This window comes from Sebastes fasciatus, chromosome 17, assembly GCF_043250625.1.
Source record: "Sebastes fasciatus isolate fSebFas1 chromosome 17, fSebFas1.pri, whole genome shotgun sequence".
NCBI lineage: Eukaryota > Metazoa > Chordata > Actinopteri > Perciformes > Sebastidae > Sebastes > Sebastes fasciatus.
In genome coordinates this window covers 1,725,319-1,742,255 of record NC_133811.1, presented here as the reverse complement: position 1 = coordinate 1,742,255, position 16,937 = coordinate 1,725,319, and the positions used below count along the sequence as shown (strand labels likewise).

The 16,937-nt window shown below is 41.8% G+C and overlaps 1 protein-coding gene across 1 annotated transcript in view; it reads left to right on the top strand.

Moving 5' to 3' along the window:
• The window catches only part of erf (Ets2 repressor factor), a 59,241-nt gene that overhangs the window by 36,722 nt on the left and 5,582 nt on the right, over nucleotides 1–16,937 (top strand). The window contains exons 3-4 of the mRNA XM_074612883.1: nucleotides 11,867–11,979; nucleotides 15,967–16,859. Of these exons, the coding sequence (XP_074468984.1) occupies nucleotides 11,867–11,979; nucleotides 15,967–16,859 (1,006 nt within the window). The remainder of the gene's footprint in view (nucleotides 1–11,866; nucleotides 11,980–15,966; nucleotides 16,860–16,937) is intronic.

Here is a 16,937-nt window from a genome sequence, read left to right as displayed (position 1 = left end):
AAGATTTATGCCTTGCATGCAGTGGTGCGCCAGCTGCAGGAGCACAACAGATATTGGTTGACGGGAGTCCCCAGTTCACCGTCCGGGAGCGTTAACTTAGCAGCTACGATGCTGCGTGTAGTGTCGCGGACATGCAGCCACTTCCCATTAAAACTCTCCACCGCACATTTAGTTTAGTTTAGCAGGTTGTCAGCTGTGTGTCTGCCCGGTGGAACTTTAGCGATTGTCCGACAAACAGTGTGTGTATTTGTGCTACGTTAGCAGCTCTAGCATTGCCGGAGGCTTCGTGCTCGCCGCCGCCGCACACATAGTCTGGGTAACTTTAGCGAGTTTCCAACAGACCGTGTGTGTGTGTGTTGGCGGTGAGGTTGTTGGTGACGTTCTAGGTGTGAACGTAGGTGTAGCAGTGTGTGTACAGTTAATTTGTCGGTGAATAAATGCTACGAAACTACAACTCCTCCGCTCCGCTAAAGCGAGCTGGAGAGACCGGAGCCGACTTCCTGTATCCTGCAACTCCGGCTCCGCCTCTTAAGGTTGACCAGCTTTTCTCCTTAAAGTCACGAGCCGCTCCTCTGAGCCGCTCAGCCTTTTCATTTATTATTAAAATTTCTTTTAACCGATAGCATTAATCGGTTAAAATGCTTAATGTCGGTTAAAGGTTAAACGGTAAATTATTAACATCCATATATCAAACTTGTCACTAATACTCAGAAACTGACCAAAAACTTCGATCTCCAAATTAACACTAAATGGCTCCTAAAGGGAAAATTCACCAGCTTTTTATGTGGATGTCCAATCAGTGTTGTTGGTAAATGTAGGCCATTGAAGCATTAAATTCCTCAGTGCTTGCTATATTGACCACGAAAGCTGAGTTCCTCTGCTTTAGGAGCCACAATGTGCACGACCTTCTGACGTACTGAGGGTCCCCACTGGCCATATCCTGTTGCGTGGCTAATGTAGCTGCAGCCTCTGCCTCTCTCCGCTGCATTTCTTTGACCGTATCAATATATGGATGAATATTGAAATCAGCCAAAACACTTTCAAAATAATGTCACTAGTTTGCAATACAAACAAAGAGATGAAGGAAGTTCTGTTTTTGAGCTGCATCTAGAGCACGGAGACGGAGAGAGGCAGAGACTAGAATCCAAGCTGCAAATGTCTCCGCTGATGTATGAGAAAACAACATGACGTGGGACGAGGGCTGCTTGTGGTCACAGCAGTAAAGACACTCTGCAGCCTGCAATTCAGTGTGCCCACCTGTTTCATCTAAAAAGTTTTGTCTCACTGCCACAATATTTACTGCTGCATATATTTACTGATGCACTTTGGATGTAATGAATGCAATGCAGCGGAGGGAAATTAAGCTAAGAGCGTCTGTCTCCACAGCAAATCATCTGTTGAGGGTTGTTTTTTGTGCTTTAGAATGTTAACGCTGTGAAACAATCAGAAAATAACTTTTCTTTCACCCGTTCACAGCACCGCCGCGATACGTCTCTCTCTCTTCTACCACTCGTCCTCTCAGCTCGGTCACACGATCTCTCTCTCCTTTTCTCTCTGTCTTTTTTTTTTTTAAATGAGTCGGGAAAATGTTCCCGGAACTTAATTTAGACCCTGGTCCCTGCAGTCAAGTTCCTCAAATGTTCTTCGATACGGGGGAAAGTTCCTGCGGTCGAAAGAGGGCTTAAGAGATTTTAACGTTTTGTTCTCCGACATAAAATTCGTCAGTAAATACCCCAGTCATGAATTTTTGATGTCTTATAAAAGGAGGTTGCTCACAAGTGGCTAAATGAGACTACTAAACGTCATCACGCTGACTCGTCCGCCTCTACAGCCTCGTTGTGTATACTCACGCGACCCTGTTGTAGCTGGTTTATAGCCCAACGTTAGCTTTCAAAAATGATAAAATTTGTGGAGATTATCTTGCTGAACAACACGTGTAGGTATCATAAACGTTTGTTTGCCACAGAGCTTATTTTCTACGATAATCCAAAACCCAACGGAACAATCCCATTGGCTTTTAGTCCAGGGAACCCAGAGCAATGCTAACTTCCTGGTTGGCCAACAAAAATGTGTCATCCCTGCAGCACTCTATTAAGCCCACACAGGTGTAACAGTAAATAAACAGGAGTAGTTACTTTCTCTTTGGTCTCAGAGAGTGTTTTATATCAAGGATTAACTGGAGCCAAACTTAGTTGTGAATGTCTTTTCTGTGGTTTGTAAACCCTTTATAGGAATGAACGGCTGTTAATTAATACCAAAGTTCTCTCTCTGTTAGATGGGAAGTCTTTGATTGATGCTTCGATGTATCTTTGAAGTGCACATGTGTGTGTTCATTCATACACACACAGTACGTGTGTGTAAAGACGTGTGTGTGTGTGTGTGTGTGTGTGTGTGTGTGTGTGTGTGTGTGTGTGTGTGTGTGAGTTTGTATCTCGCACACATCTACGTGTGTGTTCAACACATAGAGGCCGAGTCTATACAGTCAAAGTCCTTTCTAGTTTATTTGAAGGAAGTTCAAATGGTCTTCAAAGAGCAGCAGGCCTGGAGCGAGCCTGGGCCCGTATGTGAGACAGGCTGTCCCATATTGACTCATTGCTGTTTGAGTGTGTGTGTGTGTGTTTGTTCCTTTCACACGTATGTTCCTGGCCTTTTCCACCCCAACTCGTTCAAAGTGCCATCCATCTATCCACACGTCCGTGAACATTATGTCCTTCCAGTTTTTACGGCACATACAGGCCTGATATTGTTAACACCTACTCACAAATACTGCTGTTGACTTCCTAGAGCATGTGTGTGGAGTATATGTTGTTTTGATTCTTTTTTTTTCTGTATGCAGTGTGTATTGCGTGTATACCTGCTTGCCATGTACTTGTTAAATTTCCACTTGTACAAACTATTCAAGTACTGAATCTCAGCACCGATATAAGGGCCTGACATTATTCTGGAGTTTTTGCCTTTTGGTTTTTATAGATATTACTACTCTTTTTCTCCTTATCTGTTCAGTTCTTTATTAATACTCTTATTGGTTCTTATTCATTACTAAATAATTGCTTATTAATATATTATATATATTCTTAATATATTAAGAATAAAATTCAGAACAGGATTAGAATTTATTTATATTTTAAATTCAATGTTTCTAGAGCAGCAACAGTAATGTTTACAACAGCAAATCACTATAGGAACTCAATATCTTACTGGGAACTAATCTAGAATGAGAGAAGTATAGAAAGAATGAAGAACACAAACATCAGTCAGTATCGCTCCTTCATCCTTCCGCTGTCCTCCTCCCTCTGCTGATGGGAATCAATGGCTGCAGGTAACGTTTACCGCTGGTAGAGGGAGGAGGGGCTGCTTCGTCTCAGCCAGCTGATAAATTAGTTTACAAGAATTTTAAGATACGTGGCAAACTAAGATAAACCGTTAGTTATTTAAGCGTCTTTGAGATTAATATAAAGCGCTATATAAATCCAATATATTATTATTACATACAGACTGCTTTTGTTTTAGCTTGTATGTAGTACTACTACATCAAACATTTAAATACTCTTTTACTTTATGAATCATTTCACACAGAAATTGTAAATGCAGGAATTTCTCCTTTTAATGGAGTATTATTCCATTATAGTATTGTATGTTTACCTAACTTAGTAGTAGTTTTGTCATTACTTGGATGTGTTTTCTGCATGCATGGTATGTTTGAGCCTGTGTGGCAGCTGCTGCTGTTTTGTTTGTTTGTATTTTTGTGTGTGTGTCTGTATTACATGCGAGGGTGTGGGTGTGCGTAGTAGTCGTCTCTCTCAGAAGAGGCCCTTCACTCATTGAGTCATTGAGAGGCTGGGTGAACTCCTGGTTCACACACACTCGTGCTCTACTTTGTTCTGTATTGTACCAAACTCCAGTGACTAACACTGTGGTCACAGTGAATCAGGGATACAGCCGGGCACGGCTTCATCACTGTGAACAATATTCCATCTGTGATTATTGTATTTACTACTAGTGTCACTGGTTTTAGGACACTAATATTTTACTGTACTGTAAGAATATTATCTTATTTACATATTTCTAGGCCTGTTATGGTTATGGTAACATTTTGTTTGATATTTGTCATCCATCATTTTTGTAGCTCTGTGGAAAGGCAAATAAAGGTCCAGTATGAAGGACTTTGACTTGGCAAAGTTAAATATCATTTTGGAAATACTTCCTTGAATTAGTTTTATCACACAAAAGGGTGGGTTTTAATGTTCCTTGTGTTTTATATCATGTAGCCCAAATTAAACTATTGATCGCAATGGATGGATGTATAGAGAGTAGGGCTGTCAAAGTTAACGTGATAATAACGCGTTAACTTAAATTCATTTTAACGCCACTAATTTCTTTAACGCAACTTGCGAACAGATAAAAAGTGGGCAATTAATTTGCGATTAATTACGTGCAAATGTTGAATCAATTGACAGCCCTAATAAAGAGAAATGGATCGACGGATAAATAGTTGCCCCACCTGGTATGATTTTATATTCAGCCTTCTCTGCTGCTGGAGAACAGCTCAGTTCTAACTTATTGACAACGAGAGACATGTTTACAACTTTGTGTTCAAGCAAATCCTTATTTTTATGTTCAAATTGAACCACTGATCTCGTCTCGGCTCCATCCTACTGGAAATGATGAATAATGTATTACAGTTCCCAGAATGAAGAGGCCAGTCTCCGCTGAATGAGACACTGATTTATAAGTTTTTTTATGTAAAGAAATATGAATGTGGTTTGGTCCTGAGGCTATCGGTGAGTCACAAGGAGCCATTTTATCTTTTAGATGAGCTGTCAGCAGCTTGCTATTCACTCCTCTACATCGCTCTGTGTATTGACGGTGACTAATGCAGTCTTACTAATGGAGCCGCCTGGTAAAGACTAAATCACAACGGCTGTCTCACTTCCTTAAGTAATCACGGTGAGATTTTGAATCTAACCGTGTGTTCACATTGTGAGCAGCTTGTTTAATTATGGGCTGTACAGTGAGTAATGTAGAATTGCCATGCAGGCCAGGCAGTGCTTTGTACAGCAACATTGTGGTTTCTGTAACATTACATAATTGTTTTTATATCTTTTTTAATATACTGAAGCCAACTAGCAAACTCCAATTCAGTATTAATAAGCATGAATATCTCAGTGAGTTGTGCATGAAAGCTTCGCAAGTACAACCTCGTGTGACAGCTGACGTTAGCTCAATATAGCCGATAGCGATCTTTGAGAAGCTTTGGAAGAAGCTTTGGACGCATCTTACAGTCTTCTTCCTGTATGAAAATAATGAAATGAAAGTCATTTATTGACCAATGTCACTGGTTAAATGTTTATTGGAAAAGCATAAGTTGGTGTGTGTGTTCTGGAGTAGGGATGCACCCAGGGTCTGAAATTAGCACCCGCCACGCGCCAAATGTGGGTAAATTGTTGGCAGTGGCAGATAAAATCATCAGGCCACCCGCCACTTTGGCAGGCAGGGAAATCGCTAAGGACGTCCCGTCCCGGGGCCAGAAAAAATATGATGGGGGAGGATGAAAATTGTGAAAATGACTGCACGTTTTTGTGTAGCGCACCGTTATTATTAAACATCCGTGACAACATAAACACACACGCATACACACTGTATGCACCCAATCCGTCCCGCACGTACAAACACACACATATATACCACCGGCCTCTGACCTCACGACAGCTGGAGCGTTAACGGGGAATTATTCCCAAGTTAGTGAAGTAAACTTTCTAGTATTAACGGTACCAGTTAGCTAACGTTAGACTGTTTGATGTTAACGGTAACATTACAGTTAGCTAACGTTAGACTGTTTGATGTTAACGGTAACATTACAGTTAGCTAACGTTAGACTGTTTGATGTTAACGGTAATGTTACCAGTTAGCTAACGTTAGACTGTTTGATGTTAACAGTAACGATACCAGTTAGCTAACGTTAGACTGTTTGATGTTAACGGTAACGTTACCAGTTAGCTAACGTTAGACTGTTTGATGTTAACGGTAACGTTACCAGTTAGCTAACGTTACTGTTTGATGTTAACGGTAACGTTACAGTTAGCTAACGTTAGACTGTTTGATGTTAACGGTAACGTTACAGTTAGCTAACGTTAGACTGATGTTAACGGTAACGTTACCAGTTAGCTAACGTTAGACTATTTGATGTTAACGGTAACGTTACCAGTTAGCTAACGTTAGACTGTTTGATGTTAACGGTAACGTTACCAGTTAGCTAACGTTAGACTGTTTGATGTTAACGGTAACGTTACAGTTAGCTAACGTTAGACTGTTTGATGCTAACGTTAGACTGTTTGATGTTAACTCTAACGATACCAGTTAGCTAACGTTAGACTGTTTGATGTTAACTCTAACGATACCAGTTAGCTAACGTTAGACTGTTTGATGTTAACGGTAACGTTACCAGTTAGCTAACGTTAGACTGTTTGATGTTAACGGTAACGTTATAGTTAGCTAACGTTAGACTGTTTGATGCTAACGTTAGACTGTTTGATGTTAACTCTAACGATACCAGTTAGCTAACGTTAGACTGTTTGATGTTAACTCTAACGATACCAGTTAGCTAACGTTAGACTGTTTGATGTTAACGGTAACGTTACCAGTTAGCTAACGTTAGACTGTTTGATGTTAACGGTAACGTTACCAGTTAGCTAACGTTAGACTGTTTGATGTTAACGGTAACGTTACCAGTTAGCTAACGTTAGACTGTTTGATGTTAACAGTAACGATACCAGTTAGCTAACGTTAGACTGTTCGATGTTAACGGTAACGTTACCAGTTAGCTAACATTAGAGTGTTCGATGTTAACGGTAATGTTACAGTTATCGCTCGCTAACGAGCCGGCAGCCGACGTGAGCTGATGATAACGTTACGTTAACGAGGAGTCAAAACTCTGCAACTGCTCAAATCATGTTACTAATGTTAACCACTTATTTACTGACTTCCTGCTCTCTTTGTCCTCTTTGGGTAATAAGGCTGCAATGAATGAATTTAGTCTGACAACATGCTGCGTCTCTCCTCATGACAGGAGCATCTTGTTGCAGCAGCTCCTCCAACTTTAGGATGCTTAGGCTAATAGAAAGGGAATTATGTCCTGATTATAAATATTATATTTAAATAATCATTATCTTTTGAATTGTGTTTTTATGACAATAACCACTACAGATGTCAATAACAGTACAGTACAGTACTGTGTTGGCTACAGTACTCTCCCACCCCTCAGAAACAGAAGCTACGATGTAATTTGAACACTGTAATTTACCATGTATATAATGTTTTTCATGTAAAATAAATTGAACATTGAATTACATCAGATCTAAAATGTTATTCCTTCATTTAGCGCAGAGATTTCAAAAGTGGCAGATAAAATTTCTGAGTGGCAGATAAAATAAAATACTTACCTGCCACAGTGACAGGAAATGAAAAGGTTCATTTCAGACCCTGGATGTACCGATATCAGATCGGATATCAGGCCAATACTGACTCAAATAGCTGGATCGGATATTGGTGATAATGGGGCCGATCTATTCAATTGAGTTTTATATTTATATTCTATGCTAGGGATGGAACGGTTCACAAAATTCATGGTTGGGTTCATATCAGCGAGGAGGTCATGTTCTGATTGCAACATGCTTTTCATTTATTTGGCAAAAATCAGTTAAATGTTTGCCTTAACAAAAGTATGGCTTCCATAAGGAACATAAACACTTCTTCATTGTCAAATCTTAACTGAAAGAATAGGTCTTCTACAATCATTAGTGCAAACAAAAAATGCAGCTTTGTTATTTTCATATAAATATGATGAAATTATAGACTAAGGCTATCAACATAAATTGAAGCATAAGCTCTATGCTAATATATAAAAAAAAATATAAAATATATTTCCGAACTTCTGCTGTGTTATGAACCATCCAGACCTCTCAGGTCATCTGGATCAGGTCTGCTTAGTGTCCCCAGAGTCAGAACTAAACATGCAGAAGCAGCATTCAGTTTTTATGCACCAAATATCTGGAACAAGCTCCCAGAAACCTGCAGGACCGCTCCAACTCTCACTTCTTTTAAAACAAAGCTTAAAACTTTCCTGTTTGCGGGTGCCTTTTCTTAAACCAGATAATGATCTGATACTGCACTAGAGCTTTTACTCTTTGGTGTTTTACGCTATTTTAGTTTCTATCCTAGCTTTTATTTTTAGCTTGTTTTTATTTTCTAATTTTTAATGTTTTAATGTTTTTATAACTGTTTTAATTATGTCTTAATGATCTTTTGCACTTTGTCGCAATGTTCTTGAATGTTTCTGTAAAGCACTTTGAATTGCCCTGTTGTTGAAATGTGCTATACAAATAAAGCTGCCTTGCCTTGCCTTGCCTATGCTCCAGAACTATACTAAAAAAAACAACAGTATAACAGTATGTCTCATTCCCCGATTATCAGCTCTTAATTGAAAGCTTATTTTTTCCACTCACAAAGTGCAGTATTTGGAGGAATACGGTTTGATTTCTGTGCCACTGTGTTATTTAAAAATAATGAATAAATATAAAACACATTACAGGGATTGTGCTGTTGCCCCTCTCCAGTGTCCAATCCGTCACTGCTTGTGTCTGTGCTTCAGAGAGATGCTCACTGTGTTGCTTTATAAAGGCGGCACGTCTGCAAAACATCACTTTTTATCTCCCACTCTGAAGTGATGTGGTGGCCAGTCACAGTTCAGTAACTTTTAGTAGCTCTGGATGTCCATCCGTCTGTAGTAAGAGGCTGTGTTGGACAATTCTTTCACAATTCCTAGTCGTGTCTATTCGGCAATTACTGTGTTGCTTAAGTATCGGCGAGAGGGAATATTATAGTAACGTTACGTTAATCATATGCTGAAATCCAGCGTCCTCCACGACTGCATAAGGCTGCATATCTTTCACTATAAACCTCCCCGATGCTGTAGTTGTGTTTTTTGCCCTGTCTGAGTCTGCATGTAGAGGCTGTTTAAATGCTGCGGGGAGAAGGAGTTGCACTTTCCTACCCGACTCTCTTCTCCTTACGCTATCGACGGCCATACCGGAGTGAGTCTCCATAAATGGTTCATCATATTGGAAGTGTTGTCGCTACAACAACCACACGTGTTGTACAGTGCTTACACACAGTCGGCGTTTTATCCACCACTTTTTCTTGTCATTTTCCTGGTAACACTAAATCCGTAATGCTCCCATACAGCAGAGCCAAGCGACGCTGGTGGATCCTCTAACTGGACTTTATCGTGTCCATTCGCCATTTCCTAAACTGACTGTCAGCCGCACTCTGGACTTCATCCGTGTCAACCGAGAAGTCAAACTCTACATGAAAAACAGCACAAAATGGGCCTCATTTCAAATGAACCGTACAATACATACACGCCCCGAACCGTGACTAGCGAACCGAACGGGTCGGATTTTTTACTTGAACCGTTTCAACCCTGTTCCATACACATTATATACTGGAATTTTAATTCCTGTTTAAGTTTTGACCAATTTGTTGCTGCATTAAAAAGGTTTTAACTTGAATTGTAATTCCTGTTCATTTTGAAGATTGTTGCTTGTATACAATTAATTATTTAAAAAATAAGTAAGGAAATGAATATATAATATATTAATATAATAACTACATGTATTTATTTTGTTTTACAAAGTAAAGAAAGCAATGTTTAAGTCAAGCCTGATGCTGCCTTACACATAACAGAACTATTCCAGTCACGTCCACACAGTGAGACATACAGCTTATTCATTTAACGCTGGTATCGGATCGGTACTCGGTATACCCAAAGACCAGTTATCGCGCTAGTACCGGAGAAAGCCATAGCTATCCAAAAAGCTGCATGGGCACAAGGCCTATGCACAGTTATTTTCTTTGCCCCTCCAGAGTAATAAAGTGTGTGTTGGTCAGCAGGTTCATTTGTTAGCGCTTGAGTCTGATACTCTGCTAGCATTAGTCTGTAGGTGATGGGGTACAAAGTACTCACAAAATATTACTAATTATTAAAGCGGCAGTAGGCAGAATATTTTTGCATCATTGGGCAACAAATTCCATAATAACCTTTCAGCATATTGTAATTCAAGTGTTCTGAGAGATAACTAGACTTCTGCTCCTCCTCATGGCTGTTTTCAGGCTTTAGAACATCTAGCCTGTGACAGGAGACTTTGACCAATCACAGGTCATTTCAGAGAGAGAGAGCTTCTATTGGCTGTTCATTCAACGGAGGCAGCTGTCAATCACTCGCAAACTCCGATCAAACGGTCAAACTAGACAGCGCTGATCAAATATGAATTAATAATCTGTTACTTGACAGCTGGTCAGAGACGGCAAGGCTCCAGATCAGCTCTGATTGATTGTTTTCCTCCGGTCTGTGAAATACTGTCAGGATATAAAGACCATGTTATAAAAATTACTTTTTTTGAATCATATTTGCTCCAACCTGCTTACTCCAGCTTTAAGTTATTAAATTCATAAAGTTGTTAACTAACATTAATCGATTAACAATCACATTCTGGCGTTTGTGAATCAAAGGAAGATTCAGAATGGCAATCCTTATGCTAATTGCTTTTGTTCACCCTCCCCTGGAGTTCAGATCTTACCGGTGACTCCAGGCTTGAATGCAGCAGTCGTCCATGTGTCCGGGACATGTTATTCATTGAAATAAAAGTTCCATTTTCAAAAATGAAAACCCTTCTAAAGGCTGTTAGTATCGTTTCATCCATTTCACACGGCTATGCAGAACTGCTCACGTACAGTAATTACTTCACATTGGTAGGGATGCAAGAAAATGCAGGTTTGATTGGCTGTTGATGATTAGTGACCCTAAAAGCTGTGGCCAAGAATACTGAATGTCCACACATGAACCAACTGTCTCACTTTATTCAGGTCTATGGGAAAATAGTGGACTATGGTGGTTTGTTGATCATTTCAGATGCACTGTGAATAATCGCTGGCTGACTATGCAGCTGTGAGTCAGGAGAAATCTTACTTCACTTCATAGTTTCAGCTGGAAAAATGTTTCACACTTAATGGCCCAATCCCAATGTCCCCCCTAATGCCTTCAACCCTCAACCCTCAGGGACTAAACTGACGTCATCTGGTAAATGGTTGAGTGGGAGAGGCTGCAATGACTTGAAATGGTATGAATATGAATGGGACAGTACTTTGAGGCGACATCACGCTACCTTGACAATGCCAATTGTTGGTTTTTATTTAACGTTTTTTACTGCCTATTTGAACGTCTTTCAGGCTCTTGCCTTACGAGAGGAGAGGTAACTCTAAAAAAATCAATTTACTTGTTTTTGTCAAACTTCATTAAGCAAAATGGAAAGAAACGGTTGCTGAATAAACCAGGTGTGTAATATAGTCATGTGTTTTTATGTAACATCTTAAATCCTTAATGTAAATGTTTCTGTGTAAATTTAAATATGCCTGGCTGAACACACGTGCCGTCCTCTTTGTTCACCTTTTTTTTACGCCTGCGGGCTTCCCCTGGTAACCGTGGTAACACTGTGTTTAACATCACAACACTATGAATTGTGGGTAATTCCCTCAGGCAAAGTCTGCAGAAATGCAGACTTACGGAAGGTGTTCAGAAAGTGCTCAAAATTTCTGCTAGAGAGCCCTCAAGGACTTGATGATTTGAACCCTCACGGACTTTGAGGGAACGCACCTCAAACTCTGAGTCTGAGTGTGGACATTGGGAATGAGCCAATAAATGTTCAGCTAATGTGGCCACGATCAGAGGTTAACTGCATGTTGCTAATGATAACAGTATTTAAAAATGGTAATTCACGGGAAGATAACACTCTGTCTGTCCTTTTTTCTTTAGATACTACTACAACAAGAGGATCCTCCACAAGACTAAAGGGAAGAGGTTCACCTACAAGTTCAACTTCAACAAACTAGTGCTGGTCAACTACCCCTTCATCGACATGGGCTCTGGTACGCAATGCTCTCTTTTTCAGGAAGGCCCTGATCACATTCACACAGTTACACATTCACAGCTGGAAGATGCCCAGTACAACCACAGTCTGATCTGCTGGCCACTGAGCAGCTCCACTGGAGCGGTTGATTTATCCTGCTGGTCCAGGGGATTGAACCCCTTCTGGTCTCAAGCTCGCTTCTCTAACCTTTAGGCCACCACTGCCCCTATATACCTGTTATCCCAGGCTAGTATACTGAAGAGTAGACGTCTCACTGGAAAAGTGTCTTAAAGCTTCAGTAGTCAGTATATTTTTGGCATCATTGGGCAAAAATTCCATAATAACCTTTCATCATATTGTAATTCAAGTGTTCTGAGAGAAAACTAGACTTCTGCTCCTCCTCATGGCTCTGTTTTCAGGCTTTAGAACATCTAGCCTGTGACGGGAGACCTTGACCAATCACAGGTCATTTCAGAGAGAGAGAGCGTTCCTATTGGCTGTGCTCCGGTCATGTGACCGGAACTTGGCGTTCCTTCACCAGATTTCACAATGGCGGAGGCGTCATAAACTTTCTTATTTTACAGCTAAACGGTACACTACAAGATGATTCTGAGAACATCTGAGGAGAGAAATAGACAGTACAGTAACAGAATATTGATTCATATTTGATCAGCGCTGCCTAGTTTGACGGTTTGATCAGAGTTCAGAGTTATTGACAGCCGGCTCTCATAGACGTCAGCTGGACAGCAGACCACAGATCAGCTCTTACTGCCTGTTTTCCTCCGTAATGTTAAATCTCGCCTACTTCAGCTTTAAGATGTATTTAACAAGCACTTAACCAGGCTGTTGCTGGTTACACCTGCAACACACATACAGAACAATATAGGGTTGTGTTCACAGGCAAAACAAGGCGGTGTGCTTTCGTTTTGGGATTGTTTCCTCAGTTTTTGTACTTCTCTCAACTCTTCTCAACTTCTCTCTCAACTGCCAATACGCTCATTGGAATTGTCATTAAGTAATATCCTTTATATAGGTAGTTTAATTTTAAAAATATAGACATTTTGTTACCCATTTCTGTGTAAAAGGGCAGCGCACACATTGCGTAAAAAATATAAATAGAAGACTGGCCTATATTTACATTTGTAGAGCGGATTACTGTGGCACTTGCGCACTGCTCTCACGCCTGGTGGAGCTAGTTTCATTAATTATAATGGAAGCGCAGTGTTGCAGCATCCGCTCTGCGACCATTCTGCTTGTGTTACGTGTTCGATATAGCCTGCCTGCTAGTGTTTTTCACTACCAGTTGTGGAAACCGCAGAGTTTTAACCTTGTGTCGCGTCCGACCAATATCTTTCTATTTCTGCCCTGATAACATCCCTTTTGCAAGAGAAATTCATTGTTATTTTCAATGAAAAGAATGAAATTACACTTGACAGCGAGGACCTGTTCGAGGAGTGTTAGCTCTAAGGACAGAGAAAACATTTTTGGCCTCCAGGTGACTGGTTAATTTGAGGTCCGTATGTGTGAATTTCTGACATTGATTGCTGAAAGCTGTGACAAATGAAAAACCTGTGACGCATCATTTTAATCTGCTAAACACAACTGGTGTAGACGCTCCTTTTCCCATTTAGATGCTGTTTACTTGTTAGGAGAGAACAAGAGTTTTAGATGCTACCACACTTATTTGATGTATTTTATTACAGAGAACCAATCATAATGGGATATTTTGCTCTGCTTTGTTTCAAGGTCTGTTTTGTGCAGTTGTCTGCAAAGATATCTTTTGAGAAAATATCCAAAGATTGTATATGACTGAGACATTCAAATGTTATTGTCTGATCCATTTTCCAGTCAGTGTGGTGGGTGACCTACCAGTAAATCTTACCAGTACAGACTTGGAGCAGTTTTCTAATCTAAATACGGCTTTTAATATAATCGAATCATATTCATGTGTGTTCCCCCCTAGAAAACATCAGACACCATCCTAGCAGAAGTACAAATTATATACTGTGTGTGTGTGTGTGTGTGTGTGTGTGTGTGTGTGTGTGTGTGTGTGTGTGTGTGTGTGTGTGTGTGTGTGTGTGTGTGTGTGTGTGTGTGTGTGTGTGTGGTTAGTTAGTTAGTTACTCAGTGTCTGTCTCTCTGTCTTTGTGTCTTCTAAGACATAAGTGTGCCACGTCCCAGTTTCTTCCTCTCCACCCTCCTCTGAAGTCGTCTCTCGTTCTGGTCCCGGCCACCCAGTGTAAACACAGCCCATATGGAGCGTTGGATACTGGGTGACATAAGTGCAGCACGAAACTTTAATTATAGCCTCCGTGTGATGTGGCCCACACACTGACATGTTGTGATATGATGGTTTCATACGACGGTTACACACATGCCCACGTCAATCTGGATTGATAGGCAAGCACAGACGCTCCCAAACATACACACTAGATAAACACACACACAGTTTTATTCTCCTCATCGTCTCAGAAACACACGGCTGTGAGATTTGTGCTTTTTCAAAAAGAGAAACCCACACACACTCAGCGGTACTGGAAAAAACAGAGGAACCCAACCCATGTTTGTGATGGCAGTAAGAGCGACTTTTCCAATATTTAATTCTGGCACGTGCGTGGATGCCAAGAATTTATTGCAGTGCCACAGTCTCCCTGGCAGGAGAGAGAGAGGAGGGGCTGAAAGAGAAGGGAACTTGTGGCTTTGTGTAACCCAGTGTTTTCTCTCTGTGTGCCTGTGACCCTCTGGGTAAAATAGTTGGAGTTATGGGAAACATGTGACCTGCTCTCATTAGTTACTTAGTAACACATTTTCTAGAGCTGGAAAAAAAATCCATTAACCTATAAATTGCAATTTTTTTTTTTACGATTTTGAAATATATTTTTTAAAGCCAGAATCAATATATTCTCTTCATTTGAGTCTATGTGGAGGTAGAAGAAAGTTACTGTTTTTATTGTGGTAGTCTGAGTAACGTGACGTCATATCCGTTCCGTATCCGTCACCAAAACAAACCGCAGCGAGCCGAAACGAGAAAGTAGAAAATGGCGGAGGGTCTGCGTGGATACGACCTGCACCCTCACATGTTAAATCCACACTTTGGGACACGTTGGGTTTCACACATTGACAGGAAAAGCAGAGCTAGACATCACGGCTAAAGCTGCACGCTAACTCTGTCACGGACAGGAAACGTTATCGTATCGCGGTAACGTGGCGGTGGAGCCGGCCGTCTCTCTCATCTCCGTGGTCAAATGGGCCGACGCTACAACTGTAGAGCACCCATATACTGACATTATGTTCTCTGCATTCAAACGGCCCCGATGGAGCTGACCATGGATGGATAAAGAGAACGGAGCTGACGGGAGAGCTAGAGACCACCTTGGAGAAGTTAGAGGAAGTAGACACATGGGACTACGTCGGGTTTTCAAAATAAGGTTTTATCAAAGGGAACAATATATACAAAATACATCTATGGAAATCAGATTGATTGGATTATATTCACCAGAAGTATAAAACATTACATGTCCCTTATAAATTAAAAAGAAAATACCACTAATCTGTGAGGGAAATGTCTTTATTCCTGACAGTGACTGATATATTGGACATCAGGACATCTCTGACTACATACATGCTGAAAATCAAACATGTTTGCTTTATCAATTTAGAGATTTTCCAAAGTAAACATTTTTCCCATGGTCTAGTCACGACTTGATTACAATTTATTGTGATTTTTGTTAACTTTTAACACTAGTGTTATAAAAAAATCGCAATAAATTGTAATATTGAATCGCAATACTTTAAAATTGCTACACATATTGAATCTGCACCCAAGTATCAGGATAGTATTGAATCGGGGGATAGGTGTATCTTCCCAGCCTTACTGTCTTTAGGTGTCAATGGAGTTCCAGTAGCATCTCAGAAGCACTGTCCTTTGGCTTTCTGTAAGACTTTTCTTTTTTTTTTTTATAATTTACATTACAATCTCACCCCTCCCCTCTTTTCCTCCTCACAGGTCGAGTCCCTCAGAGTGCCCCTCCAGTGCCAACTGGAGGCAGCCACTTCCGTTTCCCCCCCTCCACGCCGTCAGAGGTCCTCTCCTCCAGTGAGGAGCTGCGCAGCCCGGGCATGTTCAGCAGCGTGGCTCGCCGCATGGCCCGCGGCTCTGTGAGCGACTGCAGTGACGGCACCTCCACCAACTCGGAGCTGGAGGAGGCGGTGGGGGCCGACGAGCGAGGCGTGGGGCCTGACAGGGCTTACAGGGGCCTGCTTCCTCCACGTCTGTCTCACGATTCTCTCTTCAGGATCTACCCCAACCCAGGAGGGCTGGCCAGGCACGGCCCCAGGGTCCACCCAGACTCTCTGTCTCCATTCCCTGTCTCCCCCCTGCCTGGCCCCGGGGGTCTCCTGGCCCCAACTCTGTCCCCGGCCCTGTCCATGACCCCTACCCCCCACCTGCCCTACACCCCCTCTCCCTCCATGTCCTCCCCCATGTTGGGTTCCCACTTCTCCTTCAACCCGGAGGACATGAAGCACTACCTGCAGGCCCACCACCAGTCCGTCTACAACTACCACCTCAGCCCCCGAGCCTTCTTCCACTACCCCAACATCATCATCCCTCAGCCCCACCGCCCCACCCCGGAGAAGCCAGCCGCCCATCACCTCCACGGCCCGCCCCTGCCGCTCTCTCATTCGCTCAGCCAGCAGCCAGGAGGCGGGGAGGAGGGGCAGCAGCACCCGTCACCGTTCAAGTTCAAGCTGCAGCCGCCGCCGCTTGGTCGCAAACAGAGGGAATCTGGGAGCTCAATGGCTTCTGCTTCCTCCTCTTCCTCCAGCCAGTCCTCCTCATTCACAGGGTCTAGTCAGATAATCAACTCGACCTTGGCTGCAGGGCCTCCTAAGATCAAGGTGAGACTGCTACCCCCCCCCCCACACACACACACACACACACACACACACACACACACACACACACACACACACAGG